At 41.4% G+C, this 13,572-nt stretch overlaps 1 protein-coding gene across 1 annotated transcript in view; it reads left to right on the top strand.

The window, feature by feature from the left end:
* LOC103029321 (receptor tyrosine-protein kinase erbB-4-like) overlaps positions 1 to 12,270 on the top strand; it is a 351,238-nt gene extending 338,968 nt beyond the window's left edge. Inside the window, exons 22-27 of the mRNA XM_049473086.1 lie at positions 876 to 951; positions 1,757 to 1,903; positions 4,864 to 4,961; positions 5,092 to 5,262; positions 6,834 to 7,125; positions 11,099 to 12,270. Coding sequence (XP_049329043.1) covers positions 876 to 951; positions 1,757 to 1,903; positions 4,864 to 4,961; positions 5,092 to 5,262; positions 6,834 to 7,125; positions 11,099 to 11,955 — 1,641 coding nt within the window. The 3' untranslated portion in view covers positions 11,956 to 12,270. The remainder of the gene's footprint in view (positions 1 to 875; positions 952 to 1,756; positions 1,904 to 4,863; positions 4,962 to 5,091; positions 5,263 to 6,833; positions 7,126 to 11,098) is intronic.
* The last annotated feature ends 1,302 nt before the right edge of the window (positions 12,271 to 13,572 follow it).

Raw genomic sequence — 13,572 nt, 5'->3', positions numbered from 1 at the left:
AGTTTATAGAATAAAACAACAATGTTCATTTTACTCAAACATAAACCTATAAATATCAACATCAGAGAAACTGATTCAGAAACTGAAGTGCTCTCTTAATTTTTTCCAGAGCTGTATATATATATATATATATATATATATATATATATATATATATATATATATATTAGTATTATCTAAAAAAAAATACTAGTGAATACTTGTTTGTTTGAGCGGAGATAAAGCCGTAACGTGGGGCTCTGGAATAAAGAATGCATAATAAATTGTTTAGAGGATTTTTTTTTTTTTTTTACTTTATTATAAACTCAATCTCAGCTTGGTTGTAAGGATTTCTGAATTAGAATTTAATTATCTGAGTATAAAAGAGTGTTTTTACACCTGTAGTTGTGAAAGTTTCTAAGGTTCGGATCAGTTGAAAAGTTTATTTGAGTTTATTTGGAGAGTTTCTCCCTCTGTTTGGTTTGGTTTCACACAGGCATAAAAACCTAAACGCACCAAAATGCAAACGCACCAATAAACCAAGAGAGCACATCAGAGTCTCTTTTGATTGGTCAGAGCAAGTAAGAAAGCAAATATAGTGAAAAGATTCTGTGTTTTAGTGTATATATATATCTGTATATCTGTGCAATGTGAAGCTGCTTTAAAAAATCTGACGCTGTACTTTTAAACACAGTACTCTTAGTGTGTAAACAGCATGGAGCAGCAGAGGCAGCGTTTGTTCATAGCTGTAACTTATATGTCTAATATATAAATTAGATTAAACTGCACTTAATCAGCAGTTCAGCTCAATTAAAAAGAATTATATTTAATAGTTAAAATGTCTCCTAATAGTTTAAATCCTATTAAAGTCTTCCCATCCTGCGTCTCTTATGCAGATGCCCATTAAGTGGATGGCACTGGAGTGCATTCATTACCGAAAGTTCACCCACCAAAGTGACGTCTGGAGCTACGGTAAGTAATTTCTGCTGGTTTATTGATGATTGTTCCAGATTAAGACTTCCTAAATCATGATCGGGAGATCCCTAGTTTGAATTCCGGTCATGCAGCTTGCCATCAGCTGCTGGAGCCCCGAGTTGCCCCTGCTCTCTCTGGGTGGGTACAGTAGATGGCACTCTTCTTTCCCCTCATCACTCCTAGGGTGATGTGGATCAGCACAAGGCTGCGTCTGTGAGCTGATGTATCAGAATCGAGTCGCTGCGCTCTCCTCCGAGCGTTAGCGCTGTGATGCTACTCGGCAATGCTGCCTCAGCAGCGGGAAATTGTATTTAAATCAAGTTGCTGTTATACATGACTTTATAGTCTGTCAAGTCAATGCTACTTGCAAAACATTTAAAATGTAAAAGTTATCATTTACAGCATTCCTAATGAAGTAAAATCATCAAAATTAATTAATCAACACCAGAACTGGGTTTTTAATAAACTCAGATTTATTCAAGGATGCGTTCTTGAGTTATAGAATAGTATTAAAATAATAATAGTATAAATATTTATTTCTGAAAGGTTTAATTGATATTTAGCTAACATCCAACTAAATATTCATCCAATGCTACTGAAATCTAAGAGATCTAAATAATTAAAGTGATCCTTTCAATGGAAAATAATATATGTATTTTAATATATGTATATTATTGTATGTATGTATGTATGTATGAAAAATATGTATATTATTAATATATAATATATGTATCTTATAGACATAAAATTCCTAGAAAGCTTTACTGTTGTTTATTTACATTTATTCCTTCACATTTTTCAGGAGTGACCATCTGGGAGCTGATGACGTTTGGAGGGAAGCCATATGATGGAATTCCTACTCGTGAGATCCCGGACATCCTGGAGAAAGGAGAACGTCTGCCTCAGCCCCCCATCTGCACCATCGACGTCTACATGGTCATGGTCAAATGTGAGTGTGCCAGAATTTCCAGACCATTTCCTGGCTGTTTCCTGTTGTTTTCCAGCTGTTTCCAGACTGTTTTCAGACTGTTTCCAAACACTTTCCAAACTGTTTCTCTGATGTTTCCAGACTGTTCACAGATTGTTTTCCATTTACAGACTGTGTTCAGGCTGTTTCCAGGCTGTTTCCAGACTATTTACAGACTGTGTTCAGGTTGTTCCAGGCTCTTTTCAGGCTTTTTCCAGCCTGTTTCTAGATTGTTTCCAGACTGTTTCCTGGCTATGTTCAGGCTGTTTTCAGGTTGTTTCCAGACTCTTTTCAGGCTGTTTCCCGGCTATGTTCATTCTGTTTCCTGGCTGTTTCCAGGCTATGTTCAGGCTGTTTCCAGCCTGTGTTTAGGCTGTTTTCAGACTTTTTCCAGACTATGTTCAGACAGTTTTCAGACAGTTTCTAGACTGTTTTCAGCATGTTTCCAAACTGTTTCTCTGATGTTTCCAGACTGTTTTCAAACTGTTTCCAGACTGTTCACAGATTGTTTTCCAGACTATTTACAGACTGTGTTCAGGCTGTTTCCAGACCTTTTCCAGGCTATGGTTTCCCAGCTGTTTCCAGGCTTTTTCCCAGCTGTTTCCAGGCTGTTTCCCAGCTGTTTCCAGGCTGTTTCCAGACTGTTTCCAGCCTGTGTTCAGGCTGTTTCCAGGCTCTTTTCAGGCTCTTTCCAGCCTGTTTCTAGATTGTTTCCAGACTGTTTCCTGGCTATGTTCAGGCTGTTTTCAGGTTGTTTCCAGACTCTTTTCAGGCTGTTTCCCGGCTATGTTCATTCTGTTTCCTGGCTGTTTCCAGGCTATGTTCAGTCTGTTTCCAGGCTTTGTTCAGGCTGTTTCCAGACTGTGTTCATTCTGTTTCCTGGCTGTTTTCAGGCTGTGTTCAGACAATTTTTAGACAGTTTCTAGACGGTTTCAAGCTGTTTCCAGACTGTTTCCAGGATGTTTTTAGTCTGTTTCCCGGCTGTTTCCAGTCTTGTTTCCAGACTGTTTCCTGGCTTATCCAGCCTTGTTTCCAGGCTGTTTCCCAGCCAGATCCGCTGCTCAGTTTTCCGATTTCCTGCACGGCTTCTTTGTAGGCGGTATAAAGGGGAATTAGCATACGGGTGATCTGCACACGCTCTGAGGCGGAATTAAACGCATGCCAGTCAAAAAGCACATAAAAAGGGATGAAGATTAGAGGCATTAATTCTAATTACACTGCGTCTGCGAGCTGTTGTTGGTGATTCGCGTTGCTGTAGCAGTAATAAACACACAGAACACGGAGGAAGAAATATTGATAGAGATGAAATTGGGTCTGATTGCTGGAGTAATTGCTGCTCATTTAGATAACGTGTTGGAGTGTGAGCTCTGAGGGGAAATTAATTGTGGGGAAATGAAGATCACAACAGTGCGAGGTGGCAGGAAGTGAATGCCTGCCAGCCACTGAATGATTGGCACAGTGGCGCTGCCACTAGTTCTGTAATTCGGGTCGAGCACTGACCCTGGGTGTCTGCTAAACATTTGGAACTGATCTGTTAGCATGTAGCTGCTAGCTCTGGATGGGAAATTTAATATTTTTTGTGATATTTGTCTCCTGCTGATTTTGGATTTGCAGAATACTTGAAAAGTTAAGGCAAAATAAGTTTTTTTAAACAGTACTTTTTAGCAGAACTTTAGAGGGACATGCAGTACCGTCACCTGGAATAGTTTTCTCTGCGTCTTGAATGAAGGAGTTTCTGGAGGTGCTGAACAATAGCTGCTGCTTTTTCTTCACTTTGCTGTGAAGCTCCAGCTCATCCCAACTAAATCACCTCAAATCACCATCTCAGTTCATCAGGTTTAGATCAGGGGATTAATGTGGAGGAATAACACTTTTTTACTGTTTACTATGTGATTCCATATGTGAACCTTAAATTTACATTAGTTTTCATTCTACAAAGTAGAAACTACATTAAATAGAGAAATAAAGCATAAAAACACTAAATGATAAGGCGTGTCGAAACTTTTGACTGGTACTGTACACAAAAGAGCCAAAAGAGCTCAATATCAGTTAATTTCATCTTTACAAACTCTCTGTTTTCCAGTTGAAAGAAAAATGAGCTGTACGGGACTAGGATTGTATCATTAGATCATTGTATATCGTCGCTGTCCAATGAAAAAGAAGTATTTCCATTTTTGTTGATTTTTAGTTTACTACATAATTTGAACAGACAAACCGTCCCCTACACTGAGTCAAAATTTCTTGATGAATGGACCAATAGAAATACTTCAAAATTACCTGAAATACGCTTTTTTTAAATTGACTTCCATTAAAACTTTATTGTCAATTAAATGGTTGCACTCAGAAGGAAGTGTTAGACTGCAATGCTATCTGGGAAAAGATAAAGGTTACCAAGTTACCAGATACTGATGTGGGAAAATATTGGTCATGTTTATTGAGCTACACATACAAACGTAGGATGTCCCAGCATCCCATAATAACTCCAATATTCTCTGTACACAGTTGCTGCAGATTGTGCGGTAGGGGTATAGGAGTGTTGATACTTTGCTATCGTAACGTCAGGAAAAGTATATGCATTGTGCGGCTCAAAAGATGCAATGAAAGTGTTTTCTGTTGCTAAGATAGCAATATGCCAAAAAATGACCTGAATACGCCTCATTACTAGATCACCACACCCATCAGCAGGCAGGAGGGATGAAAATAGTATGTTGGTGGGGTATAAGATAGCAATGAGCATAGTGACACACATCTTCATATGGTGTAAGATTGAGCCTTATGACATTCTGGCAAGTTTTATTTCTGTAGATTGACACCTTCTGGATGCTACTGTTTATTTGATTACTCATTTGTAAAAAAAAAAATGTGTTTCCATACTTTTAAACTCTTGTGTTTTTAAAAGGCTCTTCTTCATTAAGTAATTCATGCATGTCGTCCCTCTCAAGGCTGGATGATCGATGCTGACAGCAGGCCCAGGTTTAAAGAGCTGGCTGCAGAGTTCTGCAGGATGGCCAGAGACCCTCAGCGGTACCTCGTCATCCAGGTGAGAGAGGAGCACCGGACAAGATAAATGTCCTCATTGTTATCTTCCTGCATAATAAACGAAGAGTCCTGCACTCTGTAGTCCTCAGACAGTGCGCAGGTAGAGAGTAATTGGGCTGTGTTTGTCTCAGGGGGACGACTGCATGAAGCTGCCCAGTCCAAACCACAGCAAATTCTTCCAGAGTCTTCTGGAGGAGGACGACCTGGGGGACCTGATGGACGCTGATGAGTACCTGGTGCCTCAGAGCTTCAATGCTTCGGCTACGTCCTATCCGTCCAGACCTCACCTGGACTCCAATCGGGTGAGGACTATATACTTTTTTATAGAAATTTATATAGAAATGAACATGCTACATAGGGTTCTTCGAGTTGACATCCCCTCTCTCCTGTGACTCTCGGGATTCTCCCACTTATAGAATATCCAGGAAACAGTTTCTTGGAAGTAGTGAGTAAAATATAGGAAGTGAGTGATAGAGCATCCTGATTGGTTGATCCTTGAAAGATCTATCGGCTAATAACGCCATTAATGCCTATACCACTGGCAACCAAAGTGAGTACACGGCCTAAGTTTATTTGGGTGAGTAAAGTGTGTCCATTTATTTACAGTAAGCTTAGATTTCCAATATTTTGTCCAAGGGTGAGCACTAGCGGCAGTTAGCAAGCGCTTAGCCAGGCCTTGTTAGCAGCACTAGCCAGACGCGGTTAGCGCTAGTAAATCCCACTTGATATTGCTAGACCAAGGCTCTCAAGTTTTAAAGTTTGGTGGGAGTGGTTGGGTTGTGTTTGTGGGTGCGCGCTGTTCTTCTTCAGTTCTTTCTTCTTTCGAATCGGACAGTTCTTCGCACCTGACACTCTGGCTGAAACCCCACTCTCTTTGACTAGGTCTGCCTAACAACAGAGCGATCTATATTCTGATTGGCTCAACGAGAGTACATTATAATATACAGCCGATGGATTGGCAAGCGTGAGAAATACCATGTGTGGCGTGTGTCACACGCTCAAAGCGTGAGACTTGAGAACACTGTGCTAGACTGAGAAACTCTGTGTTCTGGTAACGCAGGAAAGTTCTTCCCACGTAGCTTATTTAAGCACAGTAATCACACTGACTACAGTTCAATATACTTGCCTCAGAACGGGGAAAGAACTAGCGCCGCGGTTAGCGGCCAATGCTAATACCGCTGCTGCTGCACCAAGCCTTAGTGCTGGAGAAACTTCACTGAAAACTGAAAACCCTGGTCTATATTTGTGCTCACTTAAAATCCATTTTGATCCACCTTTTCTGCAACTCACAGGTTTATTCCACACCAATTATAGTCATAATATTCTGATATGACTGTGTAGTCTACACATGTACTCATCCTACAGAAGTTTAGGTTCATTTAAATAGATCTACACATCCCATCTCTCCTGTGACTCTCGGGATTCTCCCATTTATAGAGTATCCAGGAAATTAGAACATTGTATTTTACTTTTTGCATAAAGCAAAATAAATATCAATAAAAAACCTAAGACTAAGAATTTAAGTAAAAAAGGGAATTAAGCCTAAAATTACAAGCGTAAACCCAATTTTGTTGAAACACTGCACTACATCAGTGGTTTTAATCCACTTATAACTGTGCAGGATGGTATACGTGACTGTTTTCTGAATCCCCCAGTGTTTATAAAGTGTTCTGATGGAAGATCTCGCAGGGTGAGGAGGTAATACCAGTGATACGCCGTTCTGCACAGGCAGAGTGACCTCGCTGTCCCTTTCCGTTCCCTCTGTGGTTTTACTGCATATGCCGTCGTATACTCTGTTCATAAAACTGATAGCAGGAGGTATTATAGCACTATAACACCTCCTCCTCCTCCCTCTCCCGCCTCTCCTTAACAGAATCAGTGCGGCTACCGTGATGGAGGTATTCCAGCTGAGGAGATAGCAGGGGCTGCTGCCTCCACTGGCGGCCCACCCGTCCCCGCGGGGACCCAGCGCTTGCCTCTGGACTCCCAGGAGGAGAAGCACTGTAACGGAAGCCTGAAGAAACAGCCCAACTTTGGCCTGGCGGAGGACAGCAGCGGCCAGCGCTACAGTGCGGACCCTACTGTCTTCCTGGCACAGATAACGCAGAAGACGGGCACCGACGAGGACGGCTACGTGGCACCACAGAAGGACAAGAGCTCCTCAGGTAACCTTCCAGGAAATGTAGAGTTTCTTTCATTTCCTTTGACATTTATTTCATTTTAGACAGTATGAACGCAAAGTACAGGGGTTGGACAATGAAACTGAAACACCTGTCATCATTTTAGTGTGGGAGGTTTCATGGCTAAATTAGAGCAGCCTGGTGTTCAATCTTCATTAATTGCACATTGCACCAGTAAGAGCAGAGTGTGAAGGTTCAATTAGCAGAGTAAGAGCACGGTTCTGCTCTAAATATTGCAATGCACACAACATTATGGGAGACATACCAGAGTTCAAAAGAGGACAAATTGTTGGTGCACATCTTGCTGGCGCATCTGTGACCAAGACAGCAAGTCTTTGTGATGCATCAAGAGCCACGGTATCCAGGGTAATGTCAGCATACCACCAAGAAGAACCAACCACATCCAATAGGATTAACTGTGGACGCTAAAAGAGGAAGCTGTCTGAAATTGATGTTCGGGTGCTAACCCGGATTGTATCCAAAAAACATAAAACCACGGCTGATTAAATCACGGAGAATTCAATGTTCACCTCAACTCTCCTGTTTCCACCAGAACTGTCCGTTACCACAATACATTATTGTGCTCTAAAACCAGGTGCTTCAGTTTCATTATCCAACCCCTGTAATATTTAACCAGTTGTTAATATACTGTACATCCATTCCTGCATCCATGCATTTCAGGCATTATCACATTCCCAAGAAAATGGGACAGTAAAGCAGCTTTTATCCCTTTTTGGGCTCTATAGTAGTGACCTAAAGTGCACCGGTCAATTGTGCATCATGCAGCTAGATTTAGGGTGTGTTGGTGTTTCTTTGGTATTGTGAGGGCACAAAAAATACACCTTGCGCGGCTCAAAACACACAAAATGCATGTACTAATTGTCTTAATTAATCCTGTTGTCATTCCCTTTAAGAAGCAGGTGAGCTCTGACTTTGGCATGTTCGTATTTTAACAGCGCAGCACTTTTACTTGTCTCAGCAGATCGTTTGCACTGGGAAGATACACCAGCAGCTCATTTAAAAGAAGAGTAATGTTATTTTATTTTTTATTCTGTTTATTTTTGAGTTAAAAGCTAGATTTGTGCTTGAAGCTCCTGCATGGCTAAGATAGGATTGGCCGGCTGACTGTTGACTGTTGTCAGGGTTTTAATCAGTCAGTGGAGCTTCTGTGTTTCCCGCCACCAAGACAGAAACACACCAAAAATTTACCAGAACACACCTCCCTTCCAGACCACTTTGGTCTTTGGTCCAGAACATACAGAGCTTCTGGTCATGGTGAACATAATAAGGCTTGTGTTGTGTACAGTAGTAAAGCTGTAAGTGGTATTAGTGAATATAGTGACTCTGTATTGTAGTAGAGAAGTGGGCGGAGCTTCTTTTGGTCATGGTGAACATAATAAGGCTTGTGTTGTGTACAGTAGTAAAGTTGTAAGTGGTATTAGTGAATATAGTTACTCTGTATTGTAGTAGAGAAGAGAAGTGGGCGGAGCTTCTTCTGGTCATGGTGAACATAAGGCTTGTGTTGAGTACAGTAGTAAAGTTGTAAGTGGTATTAGTGAATATAGTTACTCTGTATTGTAGAGAAGAGAAGTGGGCGGAGCTTCTGGATATGGTGAACATAAGGCTTGTGCTGTCTACATCTTTCTCTCTGCAATCAATTTAAAAGCTAGAGTAAATAATTAGAATGATGTTTTTAGCTTTAACACCACTTGTTGATTTTAACCCCAAGCAGCTCTAATAGTAGAGTGTTAATGTACGGCTTCATGTATCTACTGTGATTAATCGTTATGTTGTGTAGTTATTTTTATACAGTAATAGTATCCGTGCACTTCAAAGGGTTAGATTAAAAAAAACACATTCTGACCACTTTGCGAGTGCGCTGAACATAAATGCGGTGTCAGGATGAGTGGGCGGATAGATCGATAAGTTGTGGGCTACTCCATTCTCAAACTTGGCAGTAAGTGAGGGTCTCTCTCGTGCTGAAGCTCGAAGACCGTCGGAGCAAAGAGTGCAACAGAACTGCAAAACACTGAGCTCTCAAACATGCTAATTCTGCCTTTGTTTGGCAACCAGGGTGAATAAAGCCTGCGATGACTATTCATAGAATCATGTGAATTTCATAAGGTAATATTTAACCTCTTCAACTCTTCAACAATATTTTTAAGATGATTATTAGCACGTTGTAGAGGTTATTATTCAGTGATTACATGCTAATGAATGCAAACTCAAGCTATTCTTAAGGATTTGAGGAATTCCAGAAAGTCAGAAGCTGCAAGTGGAGTTTTAATGGTGTTTAATATCTTAAATTCTGTCTGAACCGATGTTTTTTTGCTACACTGTATACATTTTCTTTTACACAAATTCATTTTAAGGCCATATCGTACACCCTGCACAAGGTGCGTCACGATCTTGCTTGTTGCTATCTTACACCCCCTCGACAGTCTATTTTCACGCCTTGCACTTGCACCATTAAAATAGCATCAGAGTTTAAGAATAAATCTACGCTGATGGGCATGGTGTTCTGGAAGTGAGGTGTGTTCAAGTACATTTCTGGTATGTTTCTCTCTTGGCAGCGAAAAAATACAGGTGCGCCACTGACTGATTAAAACCCTGACAACAATCAACAGTCAGTCGCCCAATCCTATCTTAGCCATGCAGGAGCGCTGTGTGCACACTGTGCACCCTCAGCACATGCACAAATCCAGCTTTTAACATTTTGAGCTGCATGAGCCATTTTTTTTTATGTCCTCACGATATCAAAGACACACCAACACGTGTGCAATGCTTAATTAACCGATGCACTATAGATCACTATAATAGCGCCCTTTGTTTCACACTGCAGTTTAAGGTGATTTCATGAATACCTTGTTTAGTTCAGACCTCCAGACTATTCAGTTTGGTCCAAACCAACATAACAGGTCTAAAAGATGCTGGGAACCATGGTCCAGACCCAAGGACCACAATTTGATCTGACCAAAAGTCAGGCTATTTTAACCAATTAAACAATAGAAGAAGAATAAGAACTTGTGTTTTACTGAAATCCGGAAACACAGTAATATGTGTACAACAGATTTTGGTACTAGGGATTCTGTATCTGCTCTAACTGTAGATTAATCCTTCCACCTGCATCGTTTAAATAGCAATGGTGCTTGTGAATATATCTACATTGGTAGAAATGAACATGAACAAGCAGGTCTATTTCCTCTGCTGAGAAGCATTGAAAATGCCTAGGTTGCTGCACCATTAAAATAGCAATCTGCCAAATTCAGAGCTCACCTGGCTCTTGAAGGGAATACAATAATTGGTTTATTTCACGATACACCCAAAACACACCCATGAATAGATAAGCAAATTAGTACATGCCTTTTGCTTGTTTCAAGCCACGCATTGTTGTACTTTTCCAGACGTTACGATAGCAAAGACACCCTGACACACCCTAAATCAAGCTGCATGGTGCATGGTTTTTGAATATAGCTCGACTACTGATTTCTAAAAGTGTGACCTAGGGATTAATCCACAGTTGCAGTAATGGTTCTTGTATAATTGGTCTAAAACTTGCCCTTTAAAAAGTGCTATGTTTTAGTTGATTCAGGCCAATACCACTTCTTTTGGTTGGGCCAGATTTGGTCCTTTGCTCTGGACTGTGGTTTGCGGACCAAACACGGTACAGTGCATTCATGCAGTTACTAAATAGTCCTTAATACTTAGGGTAGAAAAAAAATCACAAGTCATAAAACATAAGGGACTAAGAGGTTAAAACACCAAAAACACATTATTGCCTTTATTATGTTGTCAGAAGGAATTGATTTCTTGATGAATTACAGCTCTGAGCTCTTTGTGCAGCATGTGTGGATTATTAACTGAGGTAGAATTGCCTTCACACCTGGGCACCTGGGAACCTGAGCACATGTTTACATGTTCACCAAATTCACCATGACCTGTCTGTTGATTCCCGCAGAGCACCTGAATCCCATCGAGGAGAATCCTTTCGTCACGCGCCGCAAGAACAGAGAGATCCATGCTCTGGACAACCCGGGATACCACAGCACCCCTGACGGGCAGCCCAGAGCTGAAGACGAGTACATCAACGAGCCTCTGTACCACAACACGGGCGAAATGAGCCAGGAGATGCTGAAGAAGAACGGGATTCCTCTTCCTCTGCTGTCCTTATCTGCAACCAACCCAACGAATAGCCATGTTGTACCCATCACCACCCAGACTGGGAGATCCCATCACCACAGCCAAGGAGCACATGTGCATTTTGCAATTCCGCCTGTTCAACCTCCTCAAAGTGGACCAATGAGTCAGAACGGCGCCCACGCTCATTTACTCAAGGGTACATCCAACGATCACCCGAGCAAGTCTGGGCATCCCTCATCAACAGGCCAAATATGCCACGTCAGCCACCAAGTCCAGCCTGGCTACCCTGGTCCTGGTAGTCTCTCAGATCAGCAGGTCTCTCAGAAGCCTAATTCTGTGGCAACAATCGGCAAGAGTAGCATCACCGGCCTTCCGGGGCACGTCATCCATCAAAGCCTCATGCCCCAATTAAGCCACACTGGAACAATAATGGTGGACAAGACTTACAAGAACACCTTTGACAATCCAGAGTACTGGCACCACAGCCTTCCTTCCAAGGTAGTGCAGCACCCGCAAGACCCTTCCCTGATCTGCAGTAACAATTTCCTCTACAAGCAGAACAGCCGGGGTCGAACCGGCGGGACTGAAACCCCAGAATACCTGCCAGAGACGGGCATGAAGCCAGGGACTGTCCTGCCCCCGCCACCCTACCGGCAGAGGAATACTGTAGTATAATGTCCTAGTCGATAGTATTCCACAGAGCCTGGTTCCTCTACCAGCACCTTAAACATGTTTCCTTGTTCCTCAGCAGTTCCTGGAAGGTCTGTACCCTAAACTACCACCACCATGTCCAGTCTTGTGCCATAGCGGATGCTCCCGAGGAAGGAAATTTGAGAATTTGAGACTCGACAAGAAAAGTACTGTCGATTCTTCTTGTCCGAAAGGGAATATTCGCCTGAGTAAGCAAATATAAGTGAACAAAGTGTACCTTCCTGCCATTCGTACCTCTCCTCCTTCATCCTGTTTAAGAAATAAGAAATAAGACTTTGGAAATCTCAGATTTTATGGCCAAGAAAACAAGCACCTCACGCCGTTGACTTGACTTGTTGGTTTGCGAGTCAAGTCAAGCCAAGTCCTTAGTACTGGTAGTCACACTGGATCAAGCCGAAGCCTACTTTTTTGGATTCCAGACTCTTGAAGAGACCAGAACAAAGAACAAGGCCATAATGTGAACAGGTCTAGTCTGCCTAGGCTAGTCTGAAAAAAACAAATAGTTGGATAGGTGAATAGTCTGAGAGAATACTGTATATGTTTTTGTACCTTTTACATAACCCGCCTCATAAATCCTAAATCCTAAAATATTACATGTATAAAAAAAAAGCGAGAGATCAAGATCATGATCAAGATCAAGAAAGCAGAAATCTTCAACATGACAAGAGGAAAAAGGGAAAGAAAGAGGATTTCGTAAACTGGAGATTGCCGAAACTCGTGTTACCTGATGTAATATTGAAAGTTGGAGGCTCTATAAGAAACATTTGTACATTCGGAGAGCATTCAAACATTCATTAGTGAGCGAGCGGAGAGTGCGGAAGGAACCTTGAAACCTTGAGGGAAAAGAAACCGAGATTCAAATGTGGGTTTTGGATCTGTTTGATTGGCGTGTGAAGCGCGGAATTTAGAACTTCCGAAGGTCGGGTAACACTTCCCGGATGAATTTTGATATGTATAATACATCACATGTGCATTTATTACGAGTTATCTGGCATGTATAAGGCCGGATAAGGGATTGATGTAGGTACAAATGCAGGGAAATACCCTTTAAATACCTTTTTTACTGATACGCCAAAAAAAAGTCATGAGACACTTGTATCACAGCAAGATGCGGCACCAAGGCAATTGCCTCATATACCATTGGTACTGGTATCAACCACCAAGCAACCAATCATTCTGCGTTTTCTTTATAATAACCATATCACATTGATACTGGCCAAAAATACCAAATTGGGTCCCTTTCAATTTTTTTTCTTGAGTCATTAGTCTGTTCGCATGGACAACTCTAGCCAGAAGCCGCCGGTCACAATCATTACCTGACCCACTGTAGGTGGTAATTCACATACTCCTGTGCCATTAATTTTAGAAGACTGACATGTCAGTGTGGCTATGAAGCATTATGCATGCCAAATGATGCAATAATATCACATGTAATGTATTATCTGTAACACTTTCTACGAATGTCATCACTCTTAGTCTCTATAACCACATTCATAACATATTATAATGCATTCATAAGGCATTATAACAAACTTGGCTAAAAAATATTAAAAAACATGCATAACCCATTATAGCCATGTT

Source organism: Astyanax mexicanus, unplaced genomic scaffold (assembly GCF_023375975.1).
Source record: "Astyanax mexicanus isolate ESR-SI-001 unplaced genomic scaffold, AstMex3_surface scaffold_33, whole genome shotgun sequence".
In the NCBI taxonomy this organism is placed as follows: Eukaryota; Metazoa; Chordata; class Actinopteri; order Characiformes; family Acestrorhamphidae; genus Astyanax; species Astyanax mexicanus.
This window is presented reverse-complemented; position numbering and strand designations above follow the sequence as displayed.